A 20,147-nucleotide genomic window follows, 5' to 3' on the forward strand; every position below is an offset into this window, starting at 1 on the left:
AATTCCAATTTAACAGTTTCCAACGACAACTTCCAAGATGTTTCTGTGTAACAAACCATCTGTCACAGTCAGATTAAGCAATAGACAGTCCAGACCTGACCACAAAAGAGAGAGGCAGCACTCCACATACCGAAAATTACACCAAATTCCTATTTTTCACATTTCAAAGGTGACGCTATGGTTTCAGTAACAATAGAAGAACCGACTCAAAAATCTTTGTTTTAGCTCATTTAGAACCAGTCCCCAAAAAGAGCTTTCAGAGGGGACAACTATTCTACCAATGTAATTAGAAGAAGTCGTACCCTTAATTGGCACTTCTTTACTGGATATGATTAATCTTTCTTTATTATCAGGATATGTACCACAGTCCTTTAAAGTAGCTGTAATTAAACCCCTTCTTAAAAAGCCCACTCTTGACCCAGGGGTTTTAGCCAACTATAGACTGGTTTGTAACCTCCCCTTCCTCTCTAAGATTCTGGAGAAAGTAGTCGCCAAACAGTTGGGTGACTTTCTACATAACAATTGCTTATTTGAGGATTTTCAGTCAGGATTTAGAGTTCATCACAGCACAGAGACAGCTATGCTTACAGTTAATAATGACCTTTTGATTGCTTCTGACAATGGACTTGTCTCTGTAGTTGTATTATTAGATTTTAGTGCTGCATTTGACACCATTGACCATGATATTCTTTTACAGAGACTTGAGCATCAAATTGGCATTAAAGGATCCACACTAAGCTGGTTTAAGTCATACTTCATTCTCAGTTTGTACACGTTAACTCAATTCAATTCAATTTTACTTGTATAGCACCAATTCATTACAGAAGTTATCTCAGGACACTTTTCAAATGGAGCAGGTCTAGACCGAACTCCTTTATAACATTATAACGATGCATCTTCCATAAATACTACAGTTAGTCATGGAGTTCCACAAGGTTCTGTACTTAGACCAATACTATTTACTTTATATATGCTCCCTTTAGGCAACATTATTAGGAATCACTCCATTAACTTTAATTGCTATGCAGATGATATAGCAGTTATACCTAGCCCGATGAAATTAATCAATTATCTAAATTACAAACATGTCTTGAGGACATAAAATCCTGGATGAGCTGCAATTTTCTGATGTTAAACTCAGAAAAAAAAGAAATTCTTGTACTTGGCCCCAAAAACCTTAGAGAGTCACTGTCTAAAGATATAGTTACTCTAGATGGTATTACCTTGGCCTCTAGCACCACTGTCAGGAATCTTGAAGTTATCTTTGATCAGGACATGTCATTTAATTCCCACATAAAGCAGACCTCCTGCCTATTTACGTAATATTACAAAATTAGACACAGACGGATGCCGAAAAACTGAGCCGTGCATTTGTTACTTTTAGACTGGATTACTGCAACTCCTTATTATCAGGCTGCCCCAATAAGTCCATTAAGATGCTCCAATTAATTCAGAACGCTGCACCACGAGTACTGACAGGAACTAGGAAAAGAGATCACATCTCTCCACATTTAAGAGTAGACTTAAGAAGCTTATAGTTAGGGCTGGCTCAGGTGAGTCCTGAACCATCCCTTAAATATGCTGCTATAGGCCTAGACTATCGGGGGATTTCCCATGGTGCACTGAGCTCCTCTCTTCCTCTCTCTTTCTGCACTCATTCATGTCCCATTAATGCATGTTACTAACTTCACTTCTTCCCCGGAGTTCTTGTGCTTTCTCGTCTGAGGTTCTCAATTTTTTTTTTTTTTTTTTTTTTTTTTCTCTTTTTTTTTTTTTTTTTTTTTTTTTTTTTTTTTTTTTTTTTTTTTTTTTTTTTTTTTTTTTTTTTTTTTTTTTTTTTTTTTTTGTTGTTTTTTGTTTTCCCCCTTTGTTGTTGCTGTTGTTGTTGTCGTCGTCGTCGTCCATTCTCATGTTCATCATCATCATTCAATTCAATTCAATTCAATTTATTTGTATAGCGAATTCATAAAGAAGTTATCTCAGGACACTTTCAAATAGAGCAGGTCTAGACCGAACTTTAACATTAATACAGGACCCAACAGTACCACCATGAAAAAACCCTTGGGGAAAAAGGGAAAGAAAAACTGCCTGTTAAAAAACCTACAGATCCTCCAGGCTCTGGGGGGTTTTTTTTTTTTAATTAGGGAGGGGGGAGAAAGAGAGGGGGGGGGGGGGGGGGAGGGAAAGAAAGACAGAAAGACAGACAGGTGCACAGCAACAACAGTATTGGCAATGGCAGTCAAGCATGGACCCTGGTGGAGCCTCCTACCAGGCCATGCTAAAAAAAAAAAAAAAAAATCCAGGGAAAAAAGTGAATTAATAAAATTAAATAAAAAGAAAAAAAAAAAGAAAAAAAGAAAAAAAAAAAGAACCAGGGAACCCTGCTTGACTAGCCATTGCTAATATCACTGATATTGTTATTACTTATTATTATTACTTATTATTAGTATTATCATTGCTACGGTTACTGTTGTTGCTGACCATGAAGAGCTTTATAGGTGAGGAGTATTTTAAATTCAATTCTACATTTTATAGGGAGCCAATGCGAGTAGCTAGTACAGGGTGTGATCTCTTTTCAGTTCCTGTCAGTACTCGTGCTGCAGCTTCCCCATTGATTGCAGTGCTGTAATGCATATTAGTTTTTCTGCGTCTGTCTGTGATAGTATGTGTCTAATTTTTCTAATATTACGTAATGAAAGAAGGCAGTCCTATATGTCTTTTAAAAAAACCATCAAAATGTTCATGCATCATCAGTCACTACTATTAGTCTAGTTGTTGCTAAACTTTTGTTTTGCTGTGCATCATCTTAGTATTTATGGAGGATTCATCGTTAACATGTACAAACTGAGTACGATCTGATAAGTATGACTTAAACCAGGTTAGGGCAGTTCCTTTAATGCCAATTTGATGCTCAAGTCTCTGTAAAAGAATATCATGGTCAATGGTGTCAAATGCAGCACTAAGATCTAATAATACAAGTACAGAGACAAGTCCATTGTCAGAAGCAGTCACTACTATTAGTCTAGTTGTTGCTACTGTTGTTGCTGTGCATCTGTCTCTCTCTCTCTCTCTCTCTCTCTCTCTCTCTCTCTCTCTCTCTCTCACTCTCTCTCTCTCTCTCTCTCTCTCTCTCACTCTCACTCTCACTCTCACTCTCACCCCAACTGGTCAACGACCACCCACCTAGAGCCGAAGGGTCTGTCCTAGGTTTCTGCCGCTTAACAGGCAGTTTTTCCTTGCCCTTGTCGCCAAGTGCTTGCTCATGGTGGTACTGTTGGGTCTCTGTAAATGTTATAAGGAGTTCGGTCTAGACCTGCTCTATTTGAAAAGTGTCCTGACATAACTTCTGTTATGAATTGACGCTATACAAATAAAATTGAATTGAATTTGAATTGAATTGAATTAAATTATTGATATGTGGTACCAAATTATTAATTTTTTGACACCTTAGTACTGATGTACATTGGTTAGTACCATAAAGGTACCAAATGTTAGCACCCAGCATAGGATTGTGTGCAATGGGGTCTAAGCTCATAGTTTAGATGGACAACCACCTATGGTAACTAAAATGTTTCCACTCTTCTTTTGTCACTCATTCAAATCACAGGGCCAGAATGTAGTGTAGGTGTCTTTTATTTAATTTGTATTCAGCAGGATAAATACATCAAACCACACCATCAGACACTGACACAATATGGAGACAGAAAGGCGTGACGCATCATTAGCAGCTGATTTCTTAACTGCGTTTAAGTGTTTTCAGGAAAAAATGTCTTTCAGTTATTTGTAGACCTTCCAGCATTCACTGATTAGCAGCTGTTTTGTTTTGCCGAATCTCATTGGCTTCATTATGTGATATTACACATGAAAAGAAAGGAGCTGCCAAAGCTGCAGGGGTTGACTCGGTTAAAGAAACACGTTTCTCTCAGACTGTTTCACTTTTCCCATAGCAAATTCCTGTTTAAGTTTATGTACGTGTTTGTAGCTTTCATTTTTCAAAATCGGACACAGTTTATATATTATTATTTGTACAACTAGTAGAAGCTATTAACAGGTTTTGACAAGGAGTAAATGTATATTTTTTCTCAAAGGCAGACTATTTGTCGTGTTTTAAGATATTGTGAATGTGGTTGGTCCTTTCAGAAACACTTCAGCAGTGTACTCTGTGTCCTGAAAGGGCATACATTGCAATCCAGTATTTCAGGAAAGTAAATTTAGCTTCTGTAATCCTTTGTTGCAGTGTCCACTCTGAGTCTGTATTTCCTCTTCTGGCAATGGCATCATGGTGATTTTTTTATTTGGTTATGAATTCATGTTTGTTTTGTTTTATCTCTTACCCAGGGATCCTGACGTCAATACACGCACATACATACATTTCCAGTTGTGCTTAAACAAGAAGCTCAGCTGCCTTCATCAAGGCCTAATCCACCAAAGTGGAGACAGATGTGAGGATTAAATAGAGCGTAACATGTTTAATGCTCTGAAGCAACAAACTAACAGAATACACTTAACTGTGTTATTTTAGTCTTACATGAGCACACCTTCATTATAAGTAGTAGAGTACAACTGATAAACTGCACAAGGAACCAAAACAGTAAACACAATAACTACAGGAAGGTTTTGTCAAACAAGTGGTTTAGTTGAATTTTGAGCAGAATATTTCCTGTGAATATTGATCAGAGATGAGGTTTTCTGATAATATGAGGGCCAATCACAGCATGATAATAACAGCCCAGCAAGTGGAAAGCTTTACCTCAGGAAATGTCTGCATGGTTCAGAGTCACGTCATGAACACACATCACCTCAAATCTGCACCCAGAGACAGATGGAGTATAATATACCATCAAGTAGTTACTATAATAATAACTACTATAATAAATATTGTAAAAAATAAAGCCAGTCTTATATGTGGTCCTAAATCAGATACAGGTCTGATTCAAACTGGAATCTGATATGGACCACATTTAACAAGTAATCTTCCAAAACAGCCACAAATACAAACACAAATACACTTATGGTTAAAGTTAGCCACATATATTATTAGCCAGCTCTAATTATTTAGTAATTGCCTGGCAGCTGAACAGCTCTGTGTGCAAACATTATGTGAGATAAATGTAACGAGCTTCCGAGAACCCTGGATATATCATCTGATATCATTATTGCAGTACAGTAAAAAAAAAATGTGTCTATGTTAAAAAAAGATTATTATTGGCCCATATATTAATGATTAACTCCTCACAACGCCTCAAAATCCAATATTTGGCAGGCTATACTCTGCCATATTACAAATTTGATTACATTTTCTTTTGCCATGCTACGTGCAAATCAGGGTTTGCTGCCGCAGCTTCTTCCACCACCCAGACATCCTCCTTATGTGCTAAGCGTTTGCTGTTGTTGATTTGCCTAAGATTTGCTCCAGCAGAATCCTTGTTGCTGCTTTGCTTAGTTTCTTTAAACTCCCTCAGAGAGCAGAGTCCTTGCTGCTAAATCCAACTGTTTAAACATTAGTAATAAATGTCCATTCACACGCACTGTCCAGATACTGTCCCACCACATACATCAGGGACTCAACGCTTGTCAGTAGAAGGGTGCTGGTTCAGTCCTTAGACTTAGTCTTGATGGGAAAGTGAATGGGCCATGCTTGTCTGCTTCCCATTACCACCCTTCAATTGTGACTGGATATCTGCTCCCAGCCTCACTGTGTGAAATCTGCAGCTCTGTTCTCCCTCACACTTGTCTTAGTTTGTTTTGGTGAAGGTAAATTCAGACAGGCTGGATTAGCTGGAAACCTGATGCTCTAAATCCTCTTAAGAATTAATCAGTACATCTACACACATCGGGGCCGTACGGGTCTTGGACAGGTATTGCATCGATGAATACCCTTCTTGGTTCTCACTTGCTGTAACATGTTGTCTTTTGCATCAACAGGTTCACCAAAGTGGCACCAATGTTCCTTGATCCAAATTACAAACGATTCTCCAAGATCAGTGACTATTTGCCTCCGTTTGGAGTAAAATCACAAGGTATGATTATTGTCCAGATAAACTAAATGGAATGCATTTCTCACTAGCTACAATTTTTCTAACCTCTAGCTGCAAAAATACCCCAGCAATGTCAAAGCCTCAGTATGCTTTAGACCTTTTTTTGAATTTGGTCACCTCTGAAGGCAGGGTCACTCAAATAAGTCTTTTGTGTGTCTTTGTAGTCTTGACACAATGAATCATACAAATAAACTGAGCACTCTTTGGGGGGTCAAACCCTACGTGCACGACTCCTAACACCTGCTTGAAGTCAGTGTAATTGTCAGAATTCAGAGAGTTACACAAATTGTGAGGTTTCAGACGCTGTTAGACGATCTGACTCTCTGCTGTTTCTTTTATTAGGAACAATTAAATCTCAGAGATGGTGTAATGGATTCATGATGTGATTGTAGCAATTTCACAAGCCTAGTGCTGACTTGTCACTGAGCCTTATAGTCAAACCTGACAACAACAAGGTTGTCATGACATAACCTCTCCCTCAGTTGGCTTCCATCAGGCAGAAAATGTGTTGTTTAAAAATGCTGTTCCATCAGTTGGCTGTTACTGTACAGTGTCTCACACATAACACTCCCTCGGAGGAGCTAGTGGAGTGTCAGTAGGCCCCTATCTTGCTTGGCCACCCGTCTTTAGTGGTTGTATAACATTGTAACAGGAAGAAGTGTCAGCCCACCCAGCCGTTGGCTCCCGGCCTGCCTCATTTATCATAGCTAGTCTAGTTCGGCTGGAGATGAGGGATCCATAGCTGGGTGGAATATGGAGAAAAGAATTGTTTCACTTTCATCTTCATCTCACTTGTTGTTCTCTCTTTCTGCCTCTTTCTCTCTCTTACAGAGAATATCATAGATATCCTTCTGTCAGCTACTAAGAGCTATGGCCTTGGGGAAGAACTCGACAAGTAAGTTAGTGCAGGTTGTTCTGTCATGATCTGATCCATACAATGCCATCATCAAAACATCCCCTACTTCCATTTTCTTTAATAATCTGTAAAGCTACTATTCAGAGAATTTATGAAGTGTTGATGTTGTCTGTTTATAACTTTTAAGAATGCACACACAAGCCGTGTTTCCATCCAAATGCATCACAGATTTTAACCGAATTTTCTGCAGAAGAAGCAAAATGCAAATGAATGCTTGTTTGCATCTATTACCATTGTGCGCTTATTAGGGAGTTGATTCATAAGATAGGCAGTAGGTGGCGGCAATGCTCCAATCAGAAAACAAGGACAAGAGAGCGCAACAAGATGACGTAATTAAAAGAGTGTCAATCAAAGCTTTAAGTATAAAAAAACAAATGAGAAATAAGGATGGAAATATGACATATCTGTTCATGGATGTCTTATAGAAACATGAGGAGACTGTCGGAGCGTAAACAGTTTATCAGTCATGAATAGCGAAGCTGCGTCAAGTTGCGGCAGCCACTAGAGCTGATCATGCCCATTCTAGACAATGCTGGTGATTCCACCAGAAGTGTCTCTCTGCTCTGTATATGCAGACCCTCTATTTTTTTAAGAAGCTGCACCGCTAGATGCCACTAAATCCTAAATACTGGTTCTTTAGGAAAATAATGAAAATCTCAATAAATGGAAAACATACAGCAATACAGACAAAACTCTTTATACAGTACAATATTTCATCTGAACTCATCAATTGGTATAAAGGTTGAATCTAGATTTTCCAGCACAAAATACAAAAATCTATACTTTTTTTTTTTTTTACAGTATACTTAGATCTCCTTCATATCTTACATTTATGGATAACCCAAACTAACACACACAAATAGCTTTAAATCCAGTTCTTCATTTGACCCTATGGAGCCTAAAGTGCCTAATTTGGAAATCTCTCTTAAACAGTAGCTTCTCTTAATCTCCCCTGAAGCCATGTGTTGACCCTGGTCAGGAAAATGGAAATTGTGAATGCTTTTTGTTGTCTCTATCTCTTTCTAAGGGTTTGCACCTAAAATCTCCCACGGCTTTCTTACATGATGATTACAAGTCATTATCTCTTTTTGTGGCTAACGGTTCAGTATCCACATATTCTGTGAAGACAGAAAAGCCACATGTTATGGTATATATTCTAAATAAAATGTCTGTCCATGTTCTCTGAAACCCCAACATTAATGACTGGATCAGATTTTGAAGTAACTGTGTTGTTTGATTCAACTTTGGGTTGAAGTTTTTGTCTTTATATGGAGCTCATCAGTTCCACAGAAACTGTGTACTGACCCTGTTTCATCAGCCAGCTAAGACAATTAGGAATGTGTTTATTTTTCCACCCAGAATTAAGCAGTGCAGACTAAACACAAGACACATGTTGTACTGAGTCTACAATACAACATTCTAATCATAATATTAACCAAAGTGAGACACATTGACTTGTGTTAACTGTCCCACTTTGTTCATGCCTCAGAAAGTACTTTACTTGAGAATAGAAGAACAGTGACATTAATAGTCCTCAGAACTCAAAGTTTTTATTTTAGAGCTGTGTTAAAGCTGCTGTGGGTAACTTTTTTAAAAATAACTTTTTGTCATATTTGCTGAAACTTTCACTATATCCTGACAGTAGTACATATGTTCCGACATATTCTTCCAAATACCATTAGGAGCACTAGGAGGAGCCAGAGGAGGCTGATTTTTTCACACATTATCTGTCTCCTGTACTACTGTCAGGATATAGTGAAAGTTTCAGCAAATATGACAAAAAGTTATTTTTATAAAAGTTAATATCTATTGCAGCTTTAACTGACACTGATCAACAGAATAACTACTTTGATATGACACTCCAAAAGGATCAGTGACACAGCCTCTTGCATAACACATTAAATTGAGATCAACTGTGTAATCAAGTGATTGTGTGTTAAATAGACCAGTATATGGAAGTCCAACAGGTGTTAAGTTCATTTCCTGGCAAAAACTACACCCTGAAGACATTCCACACAGATTTTTACATGTTTCCAGTGGACAGTGTAATAATCATTTACTGCTTTTCTCATTCCCTTTGGCTCAATTGTGCCCAGGTGTATTAATAATTGCAGCATTCCACTTAGGAGAGGTCTTGCTGTTGTCCATGCTGGCTCACTACCACTGGGACACTTTATGGAACGGAGCCATTGTTACTGTTAAGTCCACCTGTGTTTTCCTCTTTTGTTTAGCTGAATGCCAATTTGTATCACTAAGCTTTGTAGATTCAGATTTCAACAGTAGGTAAAAGTCAATACTGTATTATACTGATGTTCAGGTTTCTTGAACCTGTCCACCAGTTTTGAGTAGAACTATAATAATCAGATGTATCATCAACAGAGGGTGCTGAACAATGCACAACGACATGTAGAATATGACACGCCCACTTTGGTTCCCAAGGGAAAACCTGCTGTTTTTTGGTTGTTGCTGGTTCCCTGTTGGTGGCCTAAGAAAAAGAATAGGCATATTTGTATGCATGCAGTAAATTTGTTTGTGTAGCAATGTGTTAACAAGATCTTCTCAACAAAAACAATGAAAAAAACTGCGATAGTTAAGTAAAGAAACTGCAGTTTGTATCTCCTCAGTACACTAGTTGTGATTCCTCATTCATTACTGTAACCTAGCAGATAGTTTGCCAATTTACATCACAAACATTCCATAGACATTTACGTCTGATTATGATAACTGAATGGATTATTTTTCATGTGATGGCAACTCAACCTTTGATCAGCAAGCCATGTACAAGTGATTTTTGTGCAAATTGTAGACAGTTGTACGTGTGCCAAAATACGTGCAATTTGCTTGAATGAGTGAGATAGTCAAATCTGTTGTGAACAACAAATGTGATTTGAATGGATTGTTTTAAAGAAAACTATTCTAACTATTATCATAAAAGAATTGAACCAAAACAAATCATATAAACTTTGAAATGGCCCCACTGTAAATCTGTCTTGAGCAGGTCATGCTCATCAACCGAGTGTGTTTAGTGAGGGAGGGATAGAATTGTAGGCATTAGGGATGTAACTGAATATAAATCGATTACTTGGATATAAACTGATTTGCTCTAAACAATGGCAAGTTGTACTGTCCTGTCCACCAACTCACACAATTTACCTCTGAACAAAAGAATATTAAGTGTATCTAGAGATTCATTTCTCCATTTTGATGTCTAGTGTTTTTATATGAGAACATTTGGGGTAAATGACCAAAATGAAGTACTGCAGTACCATCACAATGGTGCATGTGTTCTGTGTTACAGTATGAGCTGTAAGACGTGCATCATAGTAGGGAATGGAGGAATCCTGGCCAACAAGTCTCTGGGACAGAAGATTGATGAGTTTGATGTGGTGGTCAGGTACGATATTAAGTAGCACACACACTTTACTGCCACTTTTTCTGTTCCTTGAATTAAGGGTCTATAAATTGCATATCAGCATCCCTCTTCTCTAAATATCAGCATCTATCATTAAAAAATGCCATATTGGTCAACCACAAGTACATTAGTACACTGACAATTTAATAAAAGTTATTATTAGGTACTGTCGTCTTCCTGTCAGCTTGAACCAGTCTGACCATTCTTCTCTGACCTCTCTCTTATTAACAAGGTGTTTTCAGCATGGACTGTATAATTAAAAATGGCCGTACTCTCCGTGACTGGCCAAGAAGGTTGTACAGTTGCAGATTATAATAATAGCTTGTAGGCTGTTTTGATCATTTTGGACTGTGCGTTTTGTGATTGACTGATTGTGCAGCTGTGTGCTGCAGGTTAAACGAGGCCCCGGTGAAAGGCTTTGAGAAAGATGTCGGATCCAAAACCACCATGAGGATCACCTACCCAGAGGGGGCCATCCAGAAGCCAGAACACTACGAGACTCACTCCCTGTTTGTCCTCTCTGCATTCAAAGCTCAGGACTTCAAGTGGCTCCGACACATGGTCTTCAACCAGAGGCTGGTAAGGCTGCTGAACTGTTCATTTTGCTGCGGCACCAGTGAATGCAGTTGTGGACAGATGGTAATGGGGTCACTCACTCATTCACTCAGTGGCACTAGGTGGACAGTGAGAACGTTTCCATCATCTTGTTTGATTTCACTCTTATTTCATGACCCTAACTACAGTTGCAGTATTTTGTATACTATATATATATAGAGTGTTGGTAGTTTTAAAAATGTTAAGTGAATCATCAATGTTCCTATATGTATATGATCCAAAAAAGGTGGCTGCGCATGCATTCCCTTGTTTACATAACAAGGCTTTGTGGCATGCAAAGGCCTCTGGCACCACAAACCAAAGGAAACAGCAGCAGGGTACAGGCAGTTTTCTGTGGGGTGAACTAGCAGGATTGTAACTTAATATCATCACAGCAATGTATTAAGGTATTATATTCAGTGTTGAGTTCTCCAGTTGGCAAGACCAGCAGAGGGAGGTCAGGAGAAGACAACTGTGTGAACTTCTGTGTGAAGTCTCTTACATCTGTCATTTGTAAAGATGCACACTGTTCTGACACAGGTTGCTATGGCTGTACTAGATAACTTTATCGTGCCTAATGCTGGGTTCAGACATGTTTGTCCCTGGCCAATCATAACTTGCCGTCTTTCACGGTCTGCGTGATTTCATTGGGTGGGAGGTATGAGGGATCGACTTCCAAAGCCGATTTCCGGCAGCCGAACCAGTATGTATGATACTGGCTGTCTTGTGTTGTCTGGACCAGCTCCTTCACACATGCACTTTTATGAAACTTGAAGCATGAAGGTACGTGTCCACAGGATTCTCTATTAACTGTTTCCTGTCCCAGCTAATGTCTGCTTTGTTGATGTGTTAATTTGTGTGTGCATGTGTTTGTACTCTATTCTTAAACCTCTGCATTGCACAGTGCAGGTACTGTTACAAGTGGTATCTTTAACTCAAGGACATGGCTGCATTCTCTAAGGCTATAACACCATCAAAAGAAGCACAGACTATCTGTAGAGCTGTTAACAGCACTGAACTCTGCTGTAGGTAGCGCTGTAGCACATTATGGACAGAAAGATGAACCAGAGATACAGTGCAGATGTTTTCAAGCAGCCCATAGCAGATTTTAAATGCATCAGCAAGAGAAACAGCAGCAGTGAGTCAATCTGTCCATACAGTTTGTGAACGGTTATTGCCTGCCATGCTGTTATGCTGTGTTGTAGAGAGTGAGGGTTACCTGTGTATAATAATTACATATCTGCATATCAATATTGTCCCTTTGTTTAGGCCTTTAGCTAGTTATTATAAGCCTCAATATCAACCCTGCATACCAAGGCTGTCTCCTCTGCTGTCACGTCTGTCTGTGTCTGTTCCAGCAACTAGCTGTGGGTACAGCCTTTATGATCCTGCATGCTTGAGTGGGAAGGTAACACATTCCTGCAGCCAGAGTCACAACATACCTGCTGTGTACTCCCTCCCCATTCCTCCTCCCTGACAGCAGAGAGCAAATGGGGTCAAATGCTCACAGACCTCCAAATAGATCAAAATAGGAAGATAAAAGCACAGTAAAGCACTGCTGTGATCAGCTGATCGTTTATGTGGAGACTCATCCCAGAACTCTGTTGGTCTTGTTGAACTACACAATCACCACTTGTCAGAAATAAATGGTTGTTGAGTGGTGTCTTTTCCCTGGACAAACTAGCACAAGCTACAGTGATATAAAAGCAAAGTTGAACACCGTTAAAAAGGAGAAACTGCTAGCTGAATGTTGACCTTGTTATAAGAATGAATGAATTAATATTTTATTCTTATTAGTCTGGTCATTTACATTACCCACTACTTGTAGGATTATTCAGACACTAAAAACAAAGCAAACATTCCGGCGTGTTAACCCACCGCCATCTAACCGCACAATACATAAACAAATGTACAACAAATGTACAAACATATAGGCACAGCTTCCCTAAGCACAAGACACAATATACAAATCTCAACTGCATCCATTAGTGCCAGCCACTGTACATTTGATGCAGTTCATAAACCCATAGTCTACAATCAATATAGAATAGAGTCTGGGGAATTTATCTATCATGTGTTACTTTTCTCCTCCCGTCCCATGCTTTAGAACACTGGTCCTCAAACAAATGAAAATTTAAACTATGAGATTGTTGAAATAAATGAAATAAGTTTTCGTTTCAATATCAGCCTGCTAATATCAGCCTGCTACATAGTCACATAAAGGACAGTATAAAATGTAATGAATTTTGTGCTCCACCTCATTTAACTCACAATATGCATTCAGATTCTTTTATCTTTGGTCACACCACTGTGTCTTCCCGTTTTAAGTAATGGTAATATACCAAAACTTACATTCCTACCTCGGCAACCACATCCAAAATTATATAAAATATTGAAATCCAATCTTAAAGCTGCGGTAGGGAACTTTTATTAAGTAACTCCCATGGCATTTGCAAGAATCTACTTCTGCCTTTCCAGCAAATGCAATTAGGACGCTAAGACGAGCCAGAGGTGATATCTGTCTCATGTACTACTGTTAGGTCGTCCACTAATCAGAAGGTTGTTGGTTTGATCCCCGAACAAACTGCAGCCTCCAAAATGACCATAAAGTTGAATCACCACACAAAAAGTGAACATAATGACCTTGATGAAGGCAGGATTTGGTGTATTAGATTGCACTTGTTTTAGCCAGGTGGACCTAATAAACTGGCAACTGAGTGTATGTGCATTGAGATTGTGAATTACCTTCCTGGGATTCATTGACTAATAACACATGCCTATTTAAAAGAAAAAGCACCATTACTACTTGCATTACATTGTTGGTATAGTTCTAGCAAGCTGCTTTGATAGGCCAACACAACTGTTTAACATAACATGTCAATCAAGGCACTATTTATTCTCGTCTCGCAGGTTCTTATCGATCCTGGTGGAGCCTCCTGCCATGGTCCTGCTAGATTGCCATTGCCAATACTGTTGTTGCTGTGCACCTGTCTGTCTCTCTCTGTCTCTGTCTCTGTCTCTTTCTCTCTCTCTCTCTCTCTCTCTCTCTCTCTCTCTCTCTCTCTCTCTCTCTCTCTCTCTCTCACCCCAACTGGTCGAGACAGACGACCACCCACCTAGAGCCGAAGGATCTGTCCTAGGTTTCTGCCTTTTAACAGGCAGTTTTTCCTTGCCCTTGTCGCCAAGTGCTTGCTCATGGTGGTACTGTTGGGTCTCTGTAATTAATGTTAAAGAGTTCGGTCTAGACCTGCTCTATTTGAAAAGTGTCCTGAGTTAACTTCTGTTATGAATTGGTGCTATACAAATAGAATTGAATTGAATTGAATTTATAACCACTTGAAGGACACCTAACCGGAAGACAGCTTGTTTTATCACTCAGTTCCCCACCTATTGGCCCTGGAGGGAGGGGAGAAAATATAAATGTACTCCAAGAATACCTCAGATATTTTTATTACATTGCTTGATTTTGATTGATGCAGCTTTGGAGAATTGGTGGCAACATTTTCAGCTTTTTGCATCTCCCAGTCAGAGGGGTGAGTGGGGAGAAAGCAGAAAGCTAGGGCTTCTTATGGATATTACCAGGGTGGTCCCAGTCCTGGATCACATTTTATCTCCGCTGACAGGTGGAAGCAGAGACTGTACACTGGAGCAGCTGTATTGCTACATCCCTATAACCCTTTGTTGTCTACAGTGGAAATGACACTTTTTTTTTAGCTCTAGACATACTCTATCACTTTTTTACACTTCAGGTCTATTTTTTTATTTTATACGCACATTTAAAGATGCTCATAAAAGCCACATATTTGAACTATTTTTATTGCCGTGCATAAACCAGACAACGGAGAACATTGCTTCTCAAACTGCTGTCTTAATGAGTATGAATGAATTTACAGGTTTAACAGTTAGCTGCAATGTTGAAATGAAATGAAAGGCGACCCACACCTTCTGTAGATAAAAACTCATTCTAAGGTAACAAAAATACAATTCCTATATTTAGATGATTATACGCTAATGAAAACATACTTATGAATGTTTTTTTTACACCGTCCTGACATCAGAATTGCAGAACAATATTTGAAACTTTTGGAATATAAAAAAGACAATCCAACAATCACATCCACTATACAGAGCGGCCAGGTGTTCAGATGCATGAAAGCAGCCAGGGATCGAGAGAGAGAAAGACTATGGCCTTTAGATGAGGTTGGACACCATGTCATATGAACTTCATTAAGAACGGTGAAGTCAGTGAGTAAAGGCAGCACAGGTGTGACATCTGACACTGCCACACAGCCTGGTTGAATAAACAGTAATGGTGTTAAAGGACTTTGAAGCTGATGAGACCGGTTTCATTTACAACAACACTTTACAACAGAAGATCAGGTTCCCTCCCCTAGAGCCGGGGAGTGCAGACAACACAGCACTTAACGCACACACACTCACTAGTTATGAATGGGCATGTGTTAGCTAGACAAAGACTGATGGCACAGAGATATGGAAAGTGGCAACGTTTATTTTTTCCACATGATGCATCAAACAATGGCTGTGATTTCTATTATAAGAGAAGAAATCATAAAACAAGATTAAGTGTTGTTAGCCCTGCTAGCAGCTCTGCGAAGCTGTACATAGCTGTACTCTTGCTTTGAGCTAAATGCTGCTAATCAGCATTCTAACATGTTCACAACAACAATAACAATGCTATTTGACATGTTTACATGTTAGTTTAGTATGTTAGCATTCTAACATTTGCTCATCAACACTAAACACCAAGTACAGATAGGAATGTGTTTTGCAGGTATTTGGTCATAAACTGAAAAACTGGACAAACTGATAAACTGATAGAAACGGACGGCGCAAGATGAAAAGTTAAGCAAAGTTGTTACAATTCATCATTGAGGTGTGTACGAAATTTCTTGGCGGTCCGTTCAGTAATTCTTTAGACATTTTTACTGTGAACCCAAAAGGTTTAGCTAGAGGGAAAGTCAGGATCACCAACGGTATTAGGATACAGTCTGGTAAACATGAATGTCTCTAAAAAGAAATGTGTCAGTTCATCCAGTACATGTAGTAATATTTGACTGGATATTCGACTATATAGTTGACCTCATACAAATTACATGGTTGTAATTATATGCTATAATAGCTGTTCTTGCTGGTACCTTTACCTAGCATGACACAAAAATGGCAGTGTTGGTCAGTCTATCTCTTTGGACTGAAATATCTCAACAACTGTTGAAAAAATTGCCATTATTTTTGTATTTATGTAGAATTAAAACATGAGCTTAAATTGGTAAAGTATTTGTGGTACGAAAACATAAAGTACAGGCAGGTTGTTTGTAATTTTAGAACTCTAGAATACCTCCAAAGTCATTGGAAGATATAAAGGGCCAGATAGAAACCTCTGTAAATAGTTTGGGAGATGAGTATCACATTTAGTTTGAATGTAAGAAGTTAAGAATAATGAATTATAGAGAAAGATATCTGCCAAATTATTATTTAAACTATCCATCTATGTTTATATTGATTTTATCATTACAATCAGAAAAGCCTAATGTTATTTGTAAAATTGGCGCCTTTTTGAAGAATGTCCTTCCTTTGTGTAAGAAAGATGTCATATTTGTATATTCTGTTTGTGCTCCATACCATGTGATCGTGGTCATGAGTTACAAATAAATTAAATGAAAATATATTCATTGGATGGATTTTGATGACTTTTCATTTCATTTCATGACATAAATGGAAATGGAATATAATATTCATAAGTATGTTTTCATTACTGACATTAAGAATCGTTGTTTTTGTTACCTTAGAATGAGCTATTATTATCTACAGATCAACCACCATGTTTCTACAAACCAAACACTGGCTCTAGCTAGGGCCTTTCATTTTCTTCAAGAGTTTCACGGCCACTGTAGTTTCTCCTATACACTTTCCAGCCTGATCTCATTCCCAGGTTGTCAAACACAGATGCGAGCGGTGTTCAGTTAGTTGCAATTTGCAACTTTATACTGGTCCTTTAAGTTCCTGCAGTGGAAAAAGGAATATAAATTAAGTTGTGAAGAGTGAATGAGTTGGATACTATTGCAGCTCTATTTCATGACATAGGCTTAACTGATTTACTGTATATAAACTACCGTTGCTCGAAGAAGATTTATCTGGAGTAAATGTATGTAAACATATTCACTGGTACTGTTATTAAAAGGATGTGAGAATTGCTTGTCATTTGATCCCGTCTGCTGTCTGCAGATGGTTTGCCACAGACTGTTGTGTCCTCCCAGTGCTGCCAGCAAAGCAGGGGTGTTGGGTTCCAGCTCAGATAGAAGAGAAAAATGGTCTCCGTCAAACAGGATTAGCATGCTATCCGTCAGTGAGGAGCTTACAGTCTAACAGGGTAACAGTGCTATGCTAGTAAGCTAATAGCTCATATCATTGCTGTTTGGTTTCTCCTGGCCCCTCACTCCAGCATACCTGAGCGAACTTAGGCAGGTATCCCAGTAACTGTTCATAAAGAGCCATCAGGACTGCTGGGCAGGCTGCTAGTAATTAGTGAAATGGCCCCAGGTATACAGATACAGGGGCTTCCTCCTCTGACTGGCTTTGTTTGCTCCGCTTGTTTTTCATCAGTGTTTTAATGGTGTTGACCTCTCCCCTCAGGCTTCAGCTCAGGGTATTGCTTTCACTGTGCTGCTTAAGCACCATCATATTTTCCACCCCTGTCCACTTTGCATCTCATCCCACCAAGTGATGGTAATAAGAACTGATCACTATTCACAGTGTCAGTATTAATGGTGATTATCCAGAATTAACATTTCAGATAACAGATACATCTGTCAATAATATCTTGTTTTGTGTTTCTTAAAGAATGATATGAACTTCTTTAATAAATACATATAACTCAAAAGCAAGGAATCTGTGTCTGTCTGTATGTCTGACCATCACATGATTCAACAACCATTCATCCGATTGACTTCACACTTGGCGGGTTTAACGCCCAATGAAGTGCAGTGTCTATTTTGAAGCAGTTCTGTTGCACTATAATAACTAGGGTTGGGTACAGAACTCTGAGTACTGATTCACATTAAATCAATTGGTGCCAGATTTCCCTACCTGAGAGTGCATATGGATGAGAGAGTAGAGTACAGAGAAAAAGAGAGAGAGCTAGACTAACGTGGGGTCACCCCTGCAGCTTGTTCCATTCACAGTGATTTAGGGCATGCAGGCTGTGTAATGCAAAACGCAAAGCTGGTCAGGGCAGCATGTCTAACTTGAGGATACATCTGGTCAGACACAAAATATATCTCCAAGCTGAAGAATGTAGTGTTACTGTGTTTGATAGCCTGAAAGTCCCCCACAAGCAGCTAACATTAGCACGCCTGTATCTTAATTCAGTCAGTCAGGCATCGACAACTTCAGCAACATCTTCAGGAACTAGGTAGTTGGATAAGTTGTTGCTGGAGGTAACAGGGTGTTTTTCACTCTTGGTTGACATTAGCTGACAGTTTTACTAGTCACAGTAAGCCACAGGGCTGTCAACTCGCTTTTGTTATTACAGAGTAAAGTACCATTGATTACTGGTACTGAATTCCAAGTACCGGTATCAAATTCAAATTGAATGATACCCAACCCTAATATCAATTAACTTTACGTTTGGTCTGTAACTCTTGAACGCCTTTTTGTGTCTATATCAGTTTTCTTTTTGATATTCCATGTACTGTAGTTCTGTTATAGCTAGCCCTCAAAGTTTGCTCAAATGCTGTCATATCTGTCATATCTCCTAAACACTGTGCTATTGCAATGACATTTGGTGGACATACACTGAACAAAATTATAAACGCAACACTTTTGTTTTTGCCCCCATTCATCACGAGCTGAACTCAAAGATCTAAGACTTTCTCTATGTACACAAAAGGCCTATTTCTCTCAAATAGTATTCACAAATCTGTCAAAATGTTTGTTAGTGAGCACTTCTCCTTTGCCGAGATAATCCATCCACCTCACAGGTGTGGCATATCAAGATGCTGATCAGACAGCATGGGTATTGCACAGGTGTGCCTTAGGCTGGCCACAATAAAAGGCCACTCGAAAATGTGCAGTTTCACTGTATTAGGGGAGTCCGGGGGGGGGGGTCCGGAAACCAGTCAGTATCTGGTGTGACCACCATTTGCCTCACGCATTTCAACACATCTCCTTCGCATAGAGTTGATCAGGTTGTTGATTGTGGCCTGTGGAATGTTGGTCCACTCCTCTTCAATGGCTGTGCGAAGTTGCTGGATATTGGCAGGACCTGGAACATGCTGTCGTATACGTCAATCCACAGCATCCCAAACATGGGATTCATCCGTGAAGAAAACACCTCTCCAAAGTGCCAGAAGCCATCGAGTGTGAGAATTTGCAAGTCGGTTACGACGACGAACTGCGGTCAGGTTGAGACCCCGATGAGGACGACAAGCATGCAGATGAGCTTCCCTGAGGCGGTTCCTGACAGTTTGTGCAGAAATTCTTTGGTTATGCAAACCGATTGTTGCAGCAGCTGTCCGGGTGGCTGGTCTCAGACGATCTTGGAGGTGAAGATGCTGGATGTGGAGGTCCTGGGCTGGTGTGGTTACACGTGGTCTGCGGTTGTGAGGCCGGCTGGATGTACTGCCAAATTCTCTGAAACGCCTTTGGAGACGGCTTATGGTAGAGAAATGAACATTTAATTCACAGGAAACAGCTCTGGTGGACATTCCTGCAGTCAGCATGCCAATTACACGCCCCCTCAAAACTTTAAAAAAATTAGGTTAATAGGTCGTTCTGTAGCAGCTATACTACAAAGGAAGGAAATTAAATCAAATTAGTAAGGAAACCAAAAAAAGTACTGGAATCTGATTAGCTCGACAAGCCTACATACTTGTTCACCATTAGTACACTATTATTCAGCTATTATTTTATTAATTATTTATTTGGCTTATTTTAACTCTAACGCAATATGGTGTTGTGTTGCATGAACAGTGGTAAACCTATTTGATTATATCAGTGGTTCTTAACCTTTTTCTGGTGTGCCCTCCTTCAGAAGCCGAAAAACAATCATGCCCCATCACCCCACAACTTTTTATTATGTTGTTTGTTTTCCCTACATTAATCTCTTTACTTTAACTTAGTTTTAATCCATTTTTTTCCCCTGGTCATCCATGGCTTTCTGCAGAAGCTC

The 20,147-nt window shown here is 39.2% G+C and overlaps 1 protein-coding gene across 5 annotated transcripts in view; it reads left to right on the plus strand.

Moving 5' to 3' along the window:
- st3gal3a (ST3 beta-galactoside alpha-2,3-sialyltransferase 3a) overlaps positions 1-20,147 on the plus strand; it is a 50,592-nt gene that overhangs the window by 21,823 nt on the left and 8,622 nt on the right. For 3 of the 5 annotated variants that reach the window (XM_051377840.1, XM_051377841.1, XM_051377839.1), the window contains 4 exons: positions 5,926-6,020; positions 6,870-6,933; positions 10,253-10,348; positions 10,759-10,945. In XM_051377840.1, the coding sequence (XP_051233800.1) occupies positions 5,926-6,020; positions 6,870-6,933; positions 10,253-10,348; positions 10,759-10,945 (442 nt within the window). Of the gene's footprint in view, positions 1-5,925; positions 6,021-6,869; positions 6,934-10,252; positions 10,349-10,758; positions 10,946-13,870; positions 19,772-20,147 lie in introns of those variants that run through there. The other 2 variants (XM_051377844.1, XM_051377843.1) reach the window with 2 other exon arrangements.

This window comes from Dicentrarchus labrax, unplaced genomic scaffold (genome assembly GCF_905237075.1).
Source record: "Dicentrarchus labrax unplaced genomic scaffold, dlabrax2021, whole genome shotgun sequence".
Taxonomy (NCBI): domain Eukaryota; kingdom Metazoa; phylum Chordata; class Actinopteri; family Moronidae; genus Dicentrarchus; species Dicentrarchus labrax.